Source organism: Perca fluviatilis, chromosome 14, assembly GCF_010015445.1.
Source record: "Perca fluviatilis chromosome 14, GENO_Pfluv_1.0, whole genome shotgun sequence".
NCBI classification, from domain to species: domain Eukaryota; kingdom Metazoa; phylum Chordata; class Actinopteri; order Perciformes; family Percidae; genus Perca; species Perca fluviatilis.
In genome coordinates, this window is record NC_053125.1 from 20,556,047 (window position 1) to 20,575,681 (window position 19,635).

At 36.5% G+C, this 19,635-nt stretch overlaps 3 protein-coding genes and 1 pseudogene across 3 annotated transcripts; all 4 read right to left on the reverse strand.

The window, feature by feature from the left end:
- Positions 1-504: 504 nt before the first annotated feature.
- Positions 505-2,231, reverse strand: LOC120573442 (annotated as a pseudogene).
- A 774-nt stretch (positions 2,232-3,005) lies between these two features.
- On the reverse strand, positions 3,006-4,727 carry LOC120573443 (collagen alpha-1(X) chain-like). Its single transcript, XM_039823168.1, has 3 exons — positions 4,469-4,727; positions 4,067-4,198; positions 3,006-3,421 (listed from the first exon to the last, which is right to left on the reverse strand). Exons 1-3 carry the CDS (start codon positions 4,692-4,694, stop codon positions 3,141-3,143), a joined length of 639 nt encoding a protein of 212 aa, XP_039679102.1. The 5' UTR covers positions 4,695-4,727; the 3' UTR covers positions 3,006-3,140.
- A 5,630-nt stretch (positions 4,728-10,357) lies between these two features.
- On the reverse strand, positions 10,358-14,147 carry LOC120573444 (cerebellin-2-like). The gene is made up of 3 exons (XM_039823169.1): positions 13,881-14,147; positions 13,614-13,745; positions 10,358-10,673 (listed from the first exon to the last, which is right to left on the reverse strand). Exons 1-3 carry the CDS (start codon positions 14,083-14,085, stop codon positions 10,468-10,470), a joined length of 543 nt encoding a protein of 180 aa, XP_039679103.1. The 5' UTR covers positions 14,086-14,147; the 3' UTR covers positions 10,358-10,467.
- A 2,451-nt stretch (positions 14,148-16,598) lies between these two features.
- On the reverse strand, positions 16,599-18,995 carry LOC120573445 (galactose-specific lectin nattectin-like). Its single transcript, XM_039823170.1, has 7 exons — positions 18,943-18,995; positions 18,755-18,830; positions 18,569-18,619; positions 18,242-18,351; positions 17,959-18,078; positions 17,423-17,534; positions 16,599-17,014 (listed from the first exon to the last, which is right to left on the reverse strand). The coding sequence occupies exons 2-7, from the start codon at positions 18,807-18,809 to the stop codon at positions 16,944-16,946; spliced, it is 519 nt and encodes a 172-aa protein (XP_039679104.1). The 5' UTR covers positions 18,810-18,830; positions 18,943-18,995; the 3' UTR covers positions 16,599-16,943.
- Positions 18,996-19,635: the final 640 nt, after the last annotated feature.

A 19,635-nucleotide genomic window follows, 5' to 3' on the forward strand; every position in this document is an offset into this window, starting at 1 on the left:
TAATTAAGTTTTTTGTACATCTTGAAATGTTACATATGTGTACCAAGTTTTTTTAGTTTATTTGACGGGAAAAAGAAAGAAAGAAAGAAAGAAAGAAAGAAAGAATAATTCCTTCAGTTTCAATAGGGCCTTCGCCACTGTCGGCGCTCGGGCCCTAATTAAACACATTTTCCTCTGTTACTGGGATTTACATTTCCAGCTAAAGCTCCTTTACAACCTAGTCCAGCAACAACTGGGCTGAACTGCCACTGACACTTGTTACTTCCTGTTTTCATTAGTCTTTCTCCCTCTGTCTCTGTACAAACCTACGACCAAACAATGTGTTGAAAGCAGCAATATTAGTTTTTCTTCTCCAGTTGCCAACAAACCATCAGCTTCACAGCATAATTAACTAAATGAAGCAATGATTAAAGAAAACCAATCTCCTTTTCAGACTCTTTATTTTTTGAGCAACAACATTCTGATTCATCAGATTTTAATGATAGAATGGTGATCTGGAATTTTTTACATCCATCTTCAAGCAGGAATAAATCGATGAACAGAGATTCTCACAATGGGGTGACCAGAAAACCACTGAAAGTAGTGTGGTAGTCTGTTCCCCAAACATAAAGGGATGCAGCCAAGCGCACAAACACAATGTCTCTTGGCTGCAGCTGCAGGAACGCAGCATTTCCTCCGTTATCAGCTCGGTCATGGCCAATGTCTTCATTATTCTTGACGAGATTCAACCCTGTATCATGTGCTCCTCTAGCGTGATAGAACACAGTAAAATAATAAACACCTGCAACAGATGCAGTGAAGATACCTGTGGAAACAGCAGAAATCAAACCACAATAATCAGTAGATTTCAGAACTTCATATTAATGTTTTTTTTTTAAAGACAATTTTTTGGGGCTTTTCCCTTTATTGTGTAGAGACAGTGGATAGACATGAAAGGGGGAAAGAGAAGGGGGATGACAAGCAGTAAAGGGACGCAGGTCAGATTCGAACCCGCACGCTGCAGGATTCAGCCTACATGGGGCGCACGCTCTTACTGGGTGAGCTAGAGGTCACCCCGTATTAATGTTTTGCCTCACAGCCAAATAAAACTAAAACTAAGTTTGTTATCTTCCTCAACTGTTGGGTTTTGATGTGTTCTTAGACATCTTGATTAGTAAATACGAAGGCAGTCCATTTTTCTTTAGGTTAGAATTTTTTGGTGCTTGACAGCCCTAGTTTATTTGTTTCACAGAACATAAAAAACATTACATTGAAGAAAAACAAAAATACATGTGAAGGAATGGTAGAAACCTGTAACAGCTTATATAAAAACCACCAAAATACGTACACTAATGTAGACAAAAATATAATTTGTGTATACTGTGTGTTACCTTCTGTGCTTAACGTGCATCTTCTTCTGATAGCTAGTGTGTGTTCGTGTTGTTTTACCTTCAGGTCTGGCCTGAAAGGGGAGAAACCAATCTAGCCAGTACACAAAATAGCATTAAACATGATTTGTAGTAACATCTGCTTTTATTTCCTAGTTTACTCTTTGTACTCAAAACACTTTCTGTAATTAACACTGATGCACTAGTAGCCTAAACCTGCAGGTGACTGTGAGTGTTACCTGTGATTGGATTGTACGCATCACCGATGTTTATCACTTTTCTGAAGACTAACGTTGTCTGTGTTGAAGGGTCCAATGTTTGCATCTCCTCCTCCTGATGCTGCGCTGAACACCACCTTGGTACTTCCTGCGCGAAAAACCAAAAACATTCTGATCACAAACGTATATTTCAAGTGTCCTCTCATAAAAAAATTGATTATGACTTGTCTATAAGAAGACATGTTTTATAACACGACTTCCATCTGTAGGCAAGAGGATGCTTTGTTTCAATTAAAGTAATTGTGTGTATTCCATCACAATACACAACATGCTGAATATATTCTTAAATACAATCTTAAAAATGTACTTTACCTTTGTTCTTCAGTTCCTGAATCTGGGTTTCACTGTCCGCCAGCTTGGTTTCACTGTCCACCAGTTTGGTTTCCACTGAGCTGAGTTTTTCTTTCAGGGCACCTAACTGTTCCAGGATATCACACATATCAGGAAAGCATGGCCCTGGAGTACTAGTTTTTTCTGTTTCAGTAGTACTACCATCATCTTGGGCTAAAATCAGGCCACAGAACAGAGAAACAAACAGCAAAATGGTAGACTTCATCTTCCAAGTTGTCCAGTATAACTGATATGATCTCTCTGGCTGCTTTTATATTGTTTGAAGATGACCTGCTAATTATTACCATCATTAAGCGACTTTGAGTTCGTGAAAACCGCTATATAAATTCAATTTATTATTATTATTACTAAAGTAAACTAATATCCAAATCTTTTACTGAGTCAGTGACAGGTACATTTTAGGGAACTTTAGCTTCAAGGAAACAGTAGCAAAAATCAATGAACCCTTTCTTCATTTCATGGATTGTCATTGAGATTATTAATCCATATTGCTCTGGACATACATTTGATATCATTATCATAATAGCTGACACCAGTAACTTATCGATTTATTGGAGGTATAGCTGTAATCACCTTTTTCTTTAGAAAAGTCAGGCGTCAGTGTTGAAGGTAAAAAGCTAATCATAAAAGCAGAAACATTTCAGTGTTCCTGTCCTTACCAACCCTTTCTTTGTGATATCATTATATAATACAATATATCATATTTTGTCAGTGTTAGAAGAATAAAGCCGTGGATTTATTTTTGTTGTTGACCCGATTTCAAAGTCCACCTTCGATTTGTTAAAATGGAGATCTTAATTGCCATGAACACAGAGGAAAAATAATTTTTTTCCGAGTGGCATGTTCTAAATGTATGCATTAATCTTTATCTCTTTATCTCTCTGTAAAATTCTATAACCGAACAATGTGTTGGGAACAGTAATATCTTCTTTATTCAATGTTTTTCAAATAAATTAAACATTCAGCATAAATGAAATGAATCAATGTTTTTTTTAAAACAATCTCATTTTCAGACTTTATTTGATCAGCAAAAGCCTTCTGTTTCATCATATTTTAAAAATACAATGGCACTGAATAATGATATCAGATTTTTACATCCATCTTCACACAGAAATGAATAGATTCACAATATATACATCGATTCTCACATTTGAGTGACCAGAAAACCACTGAAGGTTGTATGGTGGTCGGTTCCCCAAACATGTGAGTTTGCAGCCATACGCACATACACCTGGTCTCTTGGCTGCAGCTGCAGGAATGCTGCATTTCCTCCGTTATCAGCTCCGTCTGAGCCTGAGCGGTGATCATGGGTCATGACCACCAATTCACTGTTCTTGAACAGCAACAGTTTTCCCTCGTAATCTCCTCCAGCATGATAGAAGATTGTAAAATAATAAACACCTGCAACAGGTGCAGTGAAGATACCTGTGGAAACAGCAACCTCAAAATAAGTATATTTTTTCCCTTCATATTTATAGATTCAATGTGTTCTTAGACAGAGTGATTAGTAGACAGGAAGGCAGTCTATTTTTCTTGATGTTTTTGGGTAACGTATTTGTACTTGATAGATTTATGTATTGTGTGTTACCTTCTGTGCTTAACGTGCATCTTTTTCTGATAGCTAGTGTGTGTACATGTTGTTTTCCCTTCAGGTGTACCAGGTCTGGCATGAATGGAGAGAAACCTATCTAGGTTTTTTTTGTGCTGATCGATCATAGCCTTGTTTGTTTTTTGGTTTCTGATGTTGGGGGGAGGGCCCCATTCTCAACTTTCATTAGTATTTATTTTGGGAGTCACATTAAAATAATATCCTCATTTATCAGTTATTCCTTGTCTTTGTGAATTATTTTACTGACCTTTTTAAAATGAAAACCTTTCTGGTGCACACACCAAAGCCTTGAGAACTTTTCAAATTGTTTTCATTTTACTTGTTTATCTGCTTCCATTAATGCTTAATTTGTCTTAACAAAAAACTACATAGCATTCAACATGATTTATTTACATCTTCCTTAATCTACTCAATCTTTGTATTAATACTGAAGCCTAAACCTGCAGGTGACTGAGTGTTACCTGTGGATGGACTGTAGGCACCACCGATGTTTGTTATCACTCTTCTGTAGATTAAAGTTGTGTCTGTGTTGAAGGGTCCAATGGGTTTGTCACCTTGTCCTATTGCTGTACTGAATATCACCTTGGTCCTTTCTGTGTGAAACAAAACATTCTGATCACAAAAGTATTTCCAGTGTCTTCTCGTGTATTTTATTTTGTATTTATAAAACAAGCATTTGTTTTTTCTAATAATGACTAGAGACTTGTAGTAACCAAGTCACTTATAAGAAGACACATTTTTATCACACTACTTCCATCTTTTGTCAATTAGGAAGTTTTGTTTCAATTAAATCATGTGTATTTCATCACAATACACAATATGCTGAATATATTCTTTAATACAGTCTTTATATTTTGCTTTACCTTTGTTTTTCAGTTCCAGAATCTGGTTTACACTCTCCTTCAGTCTGGTTTCCACAGATGTGAGTTTTTCTCTCATGGCACCAAACTCTGTCAGGAGATCACACATGTCAGGATAACAGGACTTGGTTTCTACAGTTTCTTCTGTTCCAGTAGCATCAGGAGCATCATCCTGGGCCAAAATCAAGCCGCAGAACATCGACACAAACAATAAAATGGTGAAATTCATCTTCCAAGTTGATCCAAGATCGTGCAGTCACCTAAACTCTGACTGATGTGAGCTCTCTGGCTACTTTTATTGTGTTTATTGATGACCTCTTAATATTTAACATCCCATTCAGTGTTTATTGAATTTACTTTATTATCGTATTGTTAAGCTCAGTGGATGGGCAATGAGGAAATAATTATATAGTTACCGGTAACTCAATTGTATCAATCATTAATGTGATGTTCAAAGATAGATTTTTCACTGATCCTACAAGACGAGTTGGCAACTCAAACTGCTTTTATTGTTCTCCAAATTCATCCCAAATGTCCCAGGATGTCACAGAAACCTAGTTTTTTATTTAGTGTTATATGATTCTCTACACTCTACTGTATTGCAGCTCATGAATCAACAAATGATAAACAAATGAAATATATACTATACGTATACATGTTGTAGAACAGAGCCATACTACTCAGTAACAATCTGCCCACTTCCATGGCATGGATCCACCCACTCTCACCTGACTTCACTCACTCCTAATCAGGTCTACTCTATAAGTCCCACCAGTTTCCTTTTTTCTGTCTGGCAGCAACATGAAGCATCATGTGAGGGCCTTCTGTCCGTGATTCAGAGATAAACCTATGGTTGTGCATGATAACAAAAAAAAAAAATCCTAATCACCTCCTATTGCTTTAAATGCGTGCATATGGTGACATAAATGTCTTAAATGGAAACATCAGTTTCCCTCCTTCATAATGTACCATGGTGACGCTCAAGATCCTGTGAACCAATCCTATAAATAAATTCTACTTGTATATGTTTCTAATCACTTTATTTTCAGCTTGTACATTGTAAAATGTAAAATGCATTGATTCATGTGAGCCGTCTAGGCTGTAAAAGCCTGATGAAACAATCAATTCTGATTATATCAACAAAATAAACTAATATCCAAATCTTTTACTGAGTCAGTCAGTTTTCCTGACATAAATCTGAGAGGTTGGAGGTGTGGTATATTTTAGGGAACTCTAGCTTCAAGAAAACAGTAACTAAAAATAAATGAACCATGCCTCATTTTATGACTTGTTATTGAGACTATTAATCATTACTCCCAACTTCATTTGATATAATTATCATAATAGCTGACATCAGTAACTTATCAATTTATTGGAGGTATAGCTGTAATCACCCTTTTCTTTAGAAAAGTGTAGGTGTCACTGCAGAAAAGATCATTGCTGCAAACCTGCCCTCCATTCATGACTTATACACTTCCAGAGTCAGGAAACATCACTGCAGACCCATCTCACCCAGGAAACAACCTGCTCCAGCTTCTCCCCTCTGGTAGGCGCACTGAGCGTGCAGAGCCCTGTTTGCCAAAACCAACAGACTGAGGAACGGTTTCTTTCCACAAGCCAACACTCTGATGAACAGCTGACTTCTGACTCACAGTGTCAGGTTCAATTCCTGTGCAATAACTCAGCAACACTGTCTCCAATCAGCACCTGTTTACTCTTCCACTTATTATTTATTCATCATTCTCTATTTCAGAGCTGTTCATACTGTTCATATTGTAACATAATACTTATTTATTCCAGCATCCTTTGCACTATGCTCCATAATTAAAATAATAATAATTTATCATAAAAATAATTTACTCCTATATATTGTTTTTTGTTGTTGTTTGTTTCATATGAGTAAGCACATTGTGAGCATTGTAAAATCCAAAGCAAAATTCCTCGTATGTGTCCTCATACCTGGCAAATAAAGCTGATTCTGATTCTAAAAAGCTCATCTTTATCATTCAGCCATAAAAGCATAAACATTTCAGTGTTCCCGTCCTCACCAACCCTTTCTTTTTTATATAATTATATAATACGATACATCACATTTTGTCAGTGTTAGAAGAATAAAAGCCGTGGACTTATTTTCATTGTTGACCCCGATGTTTTAAAAGTCCATCTTCCATTTATCAAAATGGAGATCTTTTACCACAAAAGCAGAGGAAACATAATTTATTTGTGAGTCTTTGTGTCACTGCGCTCTGAATTCTAAATTATGTGATTTTATGTTGTTTGGTGATGACCTGTTAATTATTGTTAAGATCGGTGGAGGAGCAATGAGGAAATAATAACAATATATTAACTGGCAAATCAATTTTATCAATCATTAGTGTATCCAAATCTCTTACTTGTGGCTGTTTTCCTGACATCAGTGCAGATCCACCTGGCCGTGCGACGCTTCTGTCGCGCCACGCTCCACTTTATTTCTATGGGTGACGTCAAGCGACTTTAACATCCCGAGAAAGCGCAGCTGCAGTTGAAAAAAATGCTGCGCGTCAAAAAAGCTGGCCGATGCCCATCTTTATGCAAATGAATCTGTGACGCGACTATCCAGTAGAATTACAGGAAAATCTTTTAAGCTAACCTTTGTCGATCTGAAATGAAGACAGATTCAGCAACTGTATGGCCTATTTATCGCTAAAATTGTTTTCAGAAACACGTTTTGGTGAACTATTTTTGTAAAATATGAGATCGTATTCCGTCCTAGCCGATTAGAAATTCTCGAGCAGCCAGACCCACGTGACACGTTCATCCAATCAGCTGCCGGTCAGGGGCGTGGAGCATCAACCATGGATGTATTACGTCGCATCACCACGCTTCAGTCGTGTCGCAAAAATGGATCTGCACCGTGAGAGTTTGGAGGTGTGGCACATTTTAGAGAACTTTAGCTTCAAGGAAACGGTAGCAAAAATCAACGAAACATGCCTCATTTTAGGACTTGTTATGAGATTATTAATCCATATTGCCCTGGAAATACATTTAATATCATTCCCATAATAGCTGACACCAGTATTGTATCAATTGATTGAACAGTAGGTATTGCTATCATCACCCTTTTCTTTAGAAAAGTGCAGGTACTGGTGTTGAAGGTACCATGCTAATCTTTGTCATTCAGCCACAAAACATTTCTGTGTTCCAGTCCTCAACCCTTTCTTTGTGATATATTTATATAATACAATATATCTCATTTTGTAAGTGATAGAAGAATAAATCTGTGGACTTATTTTTATTGTTGACCCCTAACTTTTTTGAAGTCCACTGTCCGTTAATCAAAACTGAGACCTTCAATGTCTCACCTTCTAGTGATTGTTACTATCATTCAATAACTAAATAAAGTACTAAACACGTCAACACTGTTGATCATAACGTTCTTGCTGATAGTTCATGAAAGTGTGTAGGCCTTTCAGGCACAGCTCTAAACTTGTTTTGGCCATGAACTGAGAATCAGATTGAGACATTTTTTATATCACGTCTTACTCAAATTTGGCCCAAACTTTATTGAGTCTTGATGTGCTACTACTTGAGGTCACCGGTTTTTGACACAATAATTATTTTCATAGTCAGAATTTAGGATTTCAATTAAACTTTATTATCTCCATGGGAAAATTATTGTAGCATAAAAAGATCAAACAATTAATACATGATAATAACATTGACAACACAAAGAAACAGAAGAAGTATGATAAAATATGACCAAACTCCTACAAATATTCTGCTGACCATTTAATCGTACAATATGTAACTTTCTGCCACTAGGGGTCTCTAAATCAAAACAAGTGAAGTTACGTGGAACTATGGGAGTTGTAGTTTTCATTGTTAAACACCATCGCCGATTAAAATGTATCTGTTCATGGAAGAGTTTACCCATTCAAGTTTATTCACGTTACGTTTAGTAACATATCTTCATGTCATTCTAATATAATCGCTGCAGTTTCCCCAACATAATAATGTTTCCTTGATTTGATTTGTATTGGTAGCTAGCTGACTAGTTAGCTAGCTAGTGAGCCGGGTGTGGGTGGGCATGGCTGGCGAAATCTCCAGGACGGCGAGGACCTCCAAACGGTCCGATGGCCGATGTTGTGCAGCAGCAGAAGATCTCCCGGCTGCCCGGAATTATGTCCCCTTCACTTTTTTTTTATATTAACTAGTCGTTTTGGTGCCTAACCCCCTTTTGTCAGGTTAATTTAGCCAACTGTAAAGACAGCTAAACATGAAGGGGGGGAGAAATTCGGCAGGGAGGAGATTTTCGGCACAAGATTTTAAGGCTGACGGAGACATAACGTAAGCACCTTGTAGTAGTTAAGCTGGATTGATCAATATTGAAACGAATCAATATTGATAAATAAGGTCTTTGCTGTATTACTGTGTTGCAAAGTGGCATGTCATCAATGCCAAAATGATGCCATGTGGCAGAAAAAGAATTTGAAATTATTCTGTGTTTGAAAATGTTGGAAACATTTGGGATAGTGTAAGTACACAACCCAATAATATCTATCTATCTATCTATCTATCTATCTATCTATCTATCTATCTATCTATCTATCTATCTATCTATCTATCTATCTATCATAGGTATAGTCATGTTTAGAGTTTTAAGAAATGTTACATATTTTTTTAATTCCATATGTCCCATGTTACAGAATCTCCTAATTATAGTGTTAAATACTATCTTCTGTATTGTAGCACTTGAATAAAAAAATGATAAACAAAAGAAAAATGTTTCCTATTACTCTTATTTTTAACTTGTAGGTTGAACAAATGTAATATCTCTTGAGCAAGATATCTAAGCTGTCTAGGCTGTTGGAGGTGTGGTACATTTTAGGGAGCTCTAGCTTCATGGAAACGGTTGCAGAAATCATTCAACCCTTTTCTCATTTTATGACATGTTTTTGAAATTGCTAAACCATATTGCCCTGGAGTTGTTTCAGATATCAGTACCTTATTAGCTGACGACAGTAGATTATTGACAGGCACATAAACAGACGATGATCCATGACATGCTGCATGAAAACATAAAAAGTGTTGTCTGTCTCTATGTGTCAGCCCTGTGATTGACTGGCGTCCTGTCCAGGATATAACTCGTCTCTCGCCCAATGTCATGTGGGATCGGCTTCACCTTGTTACCCTCCAAAGCGTGAGAGACTATAGATATCGGATTGACTATGAATTGCCTTTGCGTATGAAAAGTGCAAAACAAATGAACCTAATCCTTGCCCACAAAGAGATACTTGAAGTGGAACTCCTGCACTGGCTCGGCACAACACAGGCTTCTCATTACAAGTGCCTCAATAGACACAAAAAGGGTCGAATCATGGGTGGAAACACATTGTTGTTTTATTTACATTACAATTCTCACTTTAACTGTTTAATACTTGTTTTGTTTTTTTCTTTCTATGCAGTTGTTATGCAATGCCACTAAAATGTATAATTTGTTCAACCAGCTATCACGTTTTAGAATTCTATATTCTGTGAATTCAAAGAAAAGGTTTGAGGCATTTGATTGGTTTAATAAAAAGATAGCAAACCTACAGTATACACCACTTTGGCATTCTCATTTAAGTTTTAAATTTAAAAAAGTTGAAAGCTGAAAGGATTAACAGTCTACACAAGGACAATAGAAAGACAAGAGTTTAAAAAGTGTATGAAAAATTCACAACATACAAAATGTACAATGAGTGCATTTTTTAATCTGCAGTATAGAGTACAGTTAAGTACAGTTTACTTGTGATAATTGGAATAAGTTAAAATGAACATAAATTTTAAATACTCAGATCATTTTAGACAGAGATACAAAATGATAAAGAAAAAAAGAAATATCTATGATTTCAGATCTGTTAAGCCATTTAACATTTTGATCATAATGACAAATGAATCATATTCACTGTTTATCAATCCTGATTGACCAAGAAACCGCTGAAGGTGGTGATTTCATTGTTTCCCCACACGTGTATTTGCACCTAAGCGTACAAACACCTGGTCCCCTTGCTGCAGCTGAACACTGCGTTGCCTCCGTTATCAGCCCCGTCATTCAGTGTTTGGTGGTCATAGGCCGTCACAACACTCTGGCTGTTCTTGATGAGGACTAGACTCACTGGGTGTCCTCCTCCGGCATGATAATGAAAGGTGAAGTAGTAAATGCCTTTAACAGGTGCTCCGAAGATACCTGTAGAAACGTTTTATTCCAACAACGTTCTGACACAGCTTTGAATAAGTCCTTGAATCTTTCTTGGAGAGTGTTCGGGTGGATCACATTTAAAGTGCTACCTCTATTTATTGCAACATAGTATAGCAATTAAATTCATATTCATTCTTTAGGCCGCTGGACCTCTTTCTATCATAGCATCAACACAACTTTCCAACAGACACATTTCAGTTTATTTTATTTCAAACAAGGAGTCTAGAGCAGTGATACTCAGCTGACCATTTTACAATTCACAATAAAAAATAACTGAATTTACAATGGGATTTATTCATTTTTTACTTTGTACTGCCAATGTGCAAAAAAAACAAAGCATGAAAATAGGGTGTTGGCATGCTAGCATTTGTTAATTAGCACTAAATCCAAAGAATGGCTAAGGCTGATGGGAATGTCATTAGTTTTACAGGCATTTCATCATAAACCAAAGACTTGGACTGAATGAAAATTATGTCAAATGATGGACAGATATTTTTCTCATTGAACCACAAATGTCAACCTCATGGTGGGGCTAGAAGAAAAGTCAGGGGCCCACCAAAGTCGGTAGGATTTATCTGTATTCGAACTACAGCGGACATTGTTAAAAATTAAGACTTATTTTCTGTCTTGAATTGTTGACGTTTTTACTGTCATTGATACTCTTTGATACATATTTTACCAGACCGTCCTAACACAGGAAACAGACGTACACTGTAAACCCAGATTTAGCTGTAATTTAACTTTTTCGTGGTCACTACTTATTCTATTATGTTTTGTTCAAAACCATATTCATTACTAAATCACATTAGCAGTTTGTAATAATCAGCTTAAGTATGCAGTGCACAGATCATATTAAGCAGAGATAAGTAAGGATGTTAAGTTTCTGTATGGGGGGGGGGTTCATTTGAACTCTTCTGCGCTGAAGTGATGCAAAGGCTCATGTTCTGAACGGTTTCTGTCCTAGTTAAAGTGTGTTTTAATATTGTTCTGGTAATGTTTTGGGTGTTTATTCATGTTATCTGGGTTTTAGTTTTGTATGATTGATTTAGTGTTCATGTTTATCTACATTTATTGTCCATGACCAAGACCTGGGTGGAGACTGATGGGGTCTGGGCAGTGAAAGTGTTCAGTGGCATATACACAGATTGCATTCTAGTAACTCTGTTTCCTGAGTGAAAAATTCCATGCAATATAATACATTGGAAAAATACAATGTTGTATGTGTACTGTTTTCCTTTATAATTTGTTGGAAAAAATTTATTGAATACATTGTTCTTAAAGTCATACTGATATAAAAAAAATTAAATATGTTGGTGGACAAATTATTTCTTTAGTAGTGATTAGGGATGGCCGATACCAAATTTTCTCAATTCGATATGATACCGCTACTTTTTGTTACAATTTCATAGATTCCGGTACCAATACTGATAGTGATCATTTCTTAAATGGGTATGTGATTTTTTTATTTTTTTTAAATAATGGTCTTTTAGAAAAAGAGGTGATTACACATACTGGCCATGAATACATTTAAATAAAAATGTGTATGTTAAACAATAGTACAGTATTATGGAGAATACTGATTAAATAATAATACAATAATAAATATAACAAATATGAATAAAATAAAATAAAAACACACATTTGCACTTTCTTTAAGATTTCTTTATTTTCTTATGGGGTGTGTTGTTTTATGATGTATATCAACAAAAGAAAAAAATAGCATCACACCACTCTACGTTTTCTTTCTGCCATTCTCCACCTTTTTTTTTCTCCGCCTCTCGTTTTCCGCTGTTGTTTTTCGCTTCTCTTTTCTTCACCATTCTTTCCCTCTCTCTCACATGTTTGATGCAGAAGTGGGCAGGTCGCGTCTGCACAGTGTGCACTAGGTTCCGGCCCACATATTTCCCCAGTCATTGTGGCAAGGGCTTCAAGTTTATTATTATATGATAACAGTTCCAGCTGCTCACATGTGTTCCACACTTCTACTTGTAATTACTGAAAAGGTAATAACTGAATATTTTGTATGAAGTTTCCTGTAGACTGTACAATACAGTGGTTTCACAATATTACTTTATCTTGATCCCACAAGTCATGTGTTTTTGGCACAAACATTATACAAAAGCGTTGAAAACGTAAATGATGCAGCTACCTACCACAGTATTGATCCACCCATCCCTAGTAGTAATAAGTTGCCTAATATATTCTTTGAATGTTTAAAGCTAGAGTGCGTAGTTTCTGTCGCCCCCATGAGGACTTCTAAGTAATGACAACAAAACTGTCAGCTTGTCCACATGATACAAGCCTTACATGATCGAGCACCACCCCCACCCCTCCTCCACGTAGTTGATGGTAGCCAAGGAGGACACAGAGGATTAAAAAAAACATGATGGACTCTTCAGAAGAGGTCATTATCTTCACTTGAGTTTCTGTGTAGGAAAGTCACCGGACAACACAATCTTCTGAACATAGCCATACTGAGAAATACAGAGAGAGTTGTGTGGAGCTGATAGTCTTAATTAGCTTTGTAGCAACTCATTTGGCAATGGCTTGAATGTAACAGACGTTCATTAATATCAAAAAGTTACCAGTACGCACAAAAGCTTTAAGTTAACATGCTTATTTTAGACAACAATTTGTTTATTGATGATTTTTAGTATGATTAATGTAAACTTGATTTATCTACTGCATCAACTCACCGCTCTGTGTTAATACAACTTGACCTGTCAAGTTTCACCTTGTGTAAAAACTTAAACGGTTTAAGGCAACGGGTTTCTATGCAAATTTCTAGTAAAGTCAACTAATTTGGGATAACAGATACTTTTTTTTTTTTTTACAATTTGGCACATCTGCATCATGGCTCAAAATTCTACTTATTCATTTGTACAAAAGAAAACAATATATAGACTATATCAGTACTACTGTACTTACCAGTATGTTCATTGTAGGCATTGCCAATGTTTGTTATCACCGTTTTGTAGATTAAAGTTGTGTCTGTGTTGAAGGGTCCAATGGGTTTTCCACTCCCACCTATTGCTGCACTAAATGCTACCTTAGTTGTTTCTGTGTCAAACAAAACATTGTAATCACGTTATTTTGTAAATGTATTTCCATACTTTTTTTATTTAATTTATTCCATCACACATAAGAAATATCCACTGATGTATTTTATGAATCAGAGCAAATGTTTTACTTTACCTTTTTTCTTCGGTTCAAGAATCTGGTTTTCACTGTCCTTCAATCTGGTTTCCATAACTCCCAGTTTTTCTCTCAGGGCACCAAACTCTTTCAGGAGATCACATGTGTCACATGACTGTGTTCCACTAGTTTTTTCTATTTCAGGAGTATCATCTTGGACCAAAATCAGGCATATAGAAACAAACAGCAAAATGGTAGACTTCATCTTCCAAGTTGATTTAACTTCGCTCTGTCGCCTAAACTCTGACTGATATGATCTCTCTGGCTGCTTTTGTATTGTTTAAAGATGACCTGCTAATTTCTGACACCCCCTTGAAAAAAAAGGCTTATTATGCAATGAGAAAATGGTATTACCAACATTTACTGGCACTCAGTTAACCTTTGATATCCTAGAGTAAACACACACATTGCTCAGCTTTTTTTATTTATCTTTTAGTAACTTCACAAAGATTCATGTGTTTAGTTGGTATTGTAGCAAATCAACCTAGAAATTAAGTTAGAGGAAATCATTTGAATTAAAGATATTAAAATTTATTATAGAATATAGAAAACCCCTCTCTTCCCAGTGAGCTCCCTACTTAAAGGAGCCCCAGTCTCTAGTGAATGTCTCTACATTGTGGGTCACCACAAACCACTATTTAATTCTCACTTCTGGTTTGAAGAGGCCTTTATCACAACTTTATCTCTGTGTGGGTTACTTATCTCACATTGGATATAAACAGTGCAGAGATTACTGATATGATCCATAGCACGCAGCTTTATTTATTAAACAGTTTCACAAGATACACACATTCATTTACATTAATACATTTATAAAAAAGGAATTAGTGAATGTAATTGTTTATTCCATTTTCCAGTCAAAGCACAATAAAACAACAAGCTTCATAATATAAATCATGAATTATATATTTCTATGAGGGTTTTGCCCTTGCTCTTTGCTTTTGTCAGGTTTTGGTTACATTCCAACAGAGATTGAGATAAGTGTAGAGATATCTGCTTAAAGTCCATTTGCACAATAAAGCGTTCATCCTTGTGACACAAAGGGCCAAAGTAGTACATTTAACAGTGCAGACTTATATTCAGAAGATTTTTTTCTGTGAATTTACAATAGGACAAACATCCTTCTCTGTTAACTGACTGCTTGGATTTGTAAAGATATAGATGTATGAGTATTGATTCCTTATCCCAAGAAAGTGGTGACTTATTGGCCTGCTGTATGCTCCTCAGGTAAAACCAAGCACTGGTTGTGCTTGTAGAGAAACAACTTTGTACTACCGTGACTGATGGAAGATAAAATAATAAACGCCTGCAGGTTTAGTAAAGATACCTGTGGGGGAACAAAAAGGTGTTGTACACATTTTATAGTAGTCTTTATAATAGTCTTCTTTTTTTTCAAATGACAATGAAATCGACAGTACACCTTTGAATCCCAACACATTTTAGAGGGCTGAATTTTCTCTAGACCATCTATGATCTGAGTCCACACCTTCTGTCAGCATCCTATTTATTCTACATTTGCTTGTTTCCAATTTTCTTTTTTTAAGATTAGTTTTTAGGCATTTTAGGACTTTATTTGGATAGGACAGCTTAGATTTGAAAGGGGAGATAGAAGGGGAATGACATGCAGCAAATGGCCACAGGTCGGAATCGAACCCGCGGCCGCTGCGTCAAGGAGTAAACCTCTATATATGGGCGCCTGCTTGTTTCCAATTTACGTTTTTCTTTTATACCAATTGAAAGGCTCAAACCTTACACTCTGAGACACATTTTAAGGCTGTAGTGTTCCTTCAAGTGGAAATAACCGACACGTCTTGCATATAATTTTACACCCAATTTCCCAAATTCATCCTGACATATTTGGCATCTTAGGAACCATAGGGTGTCAACCAAGATTTTAAATAAAGTTCTGTTGATTTGAACAATTATTGAATACACATTATGAGTTCATAATGACTGACCGACCAGCAGGCCACTGCTTGTTAAAGGCTCAATTGAGTATCGCCAGGTCACATGTTTTTATCCTCAAGCAGTGAGACTAGATTAGTTTAATTTATTAGTTTATAATGTCGTGGACAGTCCCCTTTAATTAACTATACAGTAAAAGGAGCAGCTTTAGCCTCAACGGCTCATTTCCAGCTGTAGTCCCCGGCCAGCTGACAATAAGCATCCTAAAATACAATGGTTACCATAATAAAATGAGTTACATTACATCTATAATAACAGCAGGCCTACACAAAAAGGGTTAAAACATACAAAGAAGTGGCACTAATGACACTTTCTGTGGATTTCTTTCATTTTATTTTATGATGTTTTTATCTCTCTTTTTCTGTGATGGCTGCAATCATTTTTAGGTTGCTACAACATATGAGATTGTACTACTTATTCAGGTCATTTTATTATGTTGTATTTAAATTATATTTATATATTTCTAGTTTTTTTGAGAATATTTATAAGAATATTGCATTTTGTCTATACTTTGTACTTTTAAATGCACAGGACAATAAACTTGAAACTTGAACTTGGTCTGGAATCGCACTGATCAATACTCATATAATGTCAAAGTGTTGGAGACACATATAGGCCATTGATCACTGAGATGTTGCAAAAATAAATAAATGAACTCCCAGGAATTGTGGTGTTCAGAATTATTTCATGGTATTATGGAGCGCTTTGAGATACAGGATTTTATTAAGGTGGTAAACAAACTCAAAAACAAACTTGTTTCAATGCTTGAGCCTTTTAATTATGCATGATACAAGAAAGACAAATCACTGAAGAATAGACTTAATAGGCATAAAGCATCCTTTCCATAACCATTCAATCTGCTCTTTAAAGCACAAGGCCCTAAGAAACAGCTCCTGTTTATGTCACTTGTCACTTCTTTCCTTGAGTAGCGTTACAGCGATAGCTAAGAAATATTTGATTAGAGAGTTAAAGCCTTTAGGTTATGGATGAGACTGAAGACACAAATACAAACGAGTGCACAAACATGGACACAAACACACATCTTCCAAGGTTTGCACATCATGGTAAGTACTTCATGCCTCTGTGTTGGTCCAGGAATCATCCTTGTTTCTTGACACAGACAAATCCTTTCCCAACATGGCAGTTTTCGTCGTCCCAGCACTTATGAGCTGTGAGTACCAAAGACACAGGAGTCAGTCAGCATGACACAAACCAACACCTGACACTGAAACAAAACCTAAAACTATGCAGACAACAGGCAGAAAAAAAACGTTAGCTGTTGTCCGTACATTGAGAGACCACACATTTCTAGATTAATAACTTTAATGTTCAAAATATATAGTATCAATGTTTAATAAATTATGCAATTCTGTCCATTGCTAATAGTTAAATGATTTGATAAACCCACATTTGACCATAAAAGTCTATCAATCATCAAATGTATTATTTTCAAAGCAATCACTGGCCTGTCTGCCACTTATTTCCAAATGTTGATATTTAACAATCTTTTTTTACAAAATGTCTCAAATCACACTCTTACATTATGCTTTAAAGGTAAACATTGTATTTTTATTTACCTGTCCAATTGATTTGTAGACAGTGCTGACTGCCTCTAAGGTTATTAGGCTCTCCTCCACACCAGTTGACATAGTTGAAAGGTGTACCGTCAGCCCAGAACCAAAAACCCTCCTTTAGAAGACAAAATGGTTTTAGAACATTGTATGAGTGATGGAAAAAAACTTAAAGTTGAATATCTCTGGGACCTCAACACAGAGGTCGTGGGTTGGAATCCGACCTGCAGCAGGTTTCCTGCATGTCTTCCATCTCTCTATCTCCCCATTGATGTTGTCCTGGTGATTAAAGGCAGTAATGCCCAAAAAAAGTCAAAAATCAGAATTCCTCTAAGCGCTCGGGTAGCTCAGTTGGTAGCTCATATGTTTATCCCTCGACGCAGAGGTCAAGGGTTTGAATTTCCTGCATGTCTTCCATCTCTCTCTCCACTTTCATATCCAAGCTGCCCCAGTGGTTAAAGGCAGAAATGCCCAAAATGTTATCTTAAAAAAACAACAACATTCAAACAATTCAAATACCTCTAAGACCTTGTGTAATTTACCTGTTGTGCATCAGAGCCTCCGATCCACGCCACGTTGTGACCTGCCAAACGCTGAATCCAATTTTCCTCATCTCTGTTGTGCACAGATGCTAGGTTTGCGTGGGAAGCGAGACAGGATCTCTACAGTGAAGACACACATACAGAGAGTTGCCAAGAACAAAAACCTGAGTAATATGAGAAAACAGAAGAAGATGCAAAATGTGTGTGCAAAATGTACAAGTCAATTCAAGCAGAATAGACTATAGAAAAAAAAGAGAATAATGACTCAAATCTTCCTGACTACCTCAGCCACAGCCCAGCTGGTGGATCCTGGAAAGTAGCGGTAACAGCGGCCTCTGTACAGAGACCAACCAAATTCGCAATGTGTGGACCTCTTGACAATATGATCTTCTCCTGACATAGACAAGCAAGGGCGATGTTGAGTCTCAATTTTACAGATGAAATGTAAACAAATGTAATCAAAGAAAAAAAATCTACTGACCTTTTAGAGTAAGTGTTTCTGTCCCATTTTCTCTCTCGGCATCTGGAAAAGTAATACAATTGTTTTTACATAAAATTCAATATACGTATCAAAGCCTGATGTGCTTTAATAGAAATCTGAGGAACTCACTTGGTTGAATTGTTTGTCCTCCCACAGCAGCGGCCTCTGCCTCTGGAAGAACTGGACCGTTTGACACAAGAGTAAGTGACTTTTGTTGTTCGTGTTGCCACAAAAAATGTATTCAATCTCTTTTCCCTCTCTGTCTTAAACAGTAAATATTCAGAGTACATACACTGCTTAATCACTCCTACTCACCAGTAGTCAGAGCCATCATGGCTGCAACAAGTACGGACACAGCTAGCATCTTCATGGAGAAGTTGATGAAGGCGACCTTCAATAGAAAGAAACAAACATGTTAATAAGACTTGTATACAGAGAAAAATTACCCTTAGCAACTGTCAATCCATTAAAAAGAGGACAGAAAATAAGAGTTTATAGCAAACCTTTTGCAAAATGATCTTCTTCCTTTGCAGTGTCACAGAAGTATCTAACAGGAGAAAACATGACTCTTATATACAGTTGCTTATCCTGCAAGAACCCGGATCTGAGGTCACATACACTGCATGCACGAAAACGCAAACACAAATATGCATCATTTCAGTCATAATGTCTGTATTTGTCTACTGATAATGTTTGCTGAATGTAGCGTAACAAAAATAGATCAGATATTAAGAACTATGGATAACCAAACAATAAGTTGCCACTCCTCCCTGTGCTATAGAACTTCAGGAACAGAAGTATTATTGGAAATTGCACACACGGAAGAGGCATAAGTTTATTTACATAACAATTAGTTAAAATATGTTTTTTATAAAATGTTGGAAGCCTCTATAGAACAGCTTCATTGTTCCTTGGACTAGGTAAGTCCCAGGAACTTGACACAAGGGATAGAAAATGATTGGTGTTCAGTTGAGATCTGGCGTCTGTAAAGGCCTTAAAGCTGTTTCACGCTATGTGCGTTCAGCGCGGTAGGGGCGCATGATCGCGGTGAACCGTCTGGTCTTTCATACTGATTGCGATCAGAGCAGCTCAATCATAGAACAATATACAAAAACACTAACATCAGATGTAATTACAGAAACTGCATTATTTTATGTGTCAGGTCTGCCCTTATACAATAGACAATAGTGATTGTA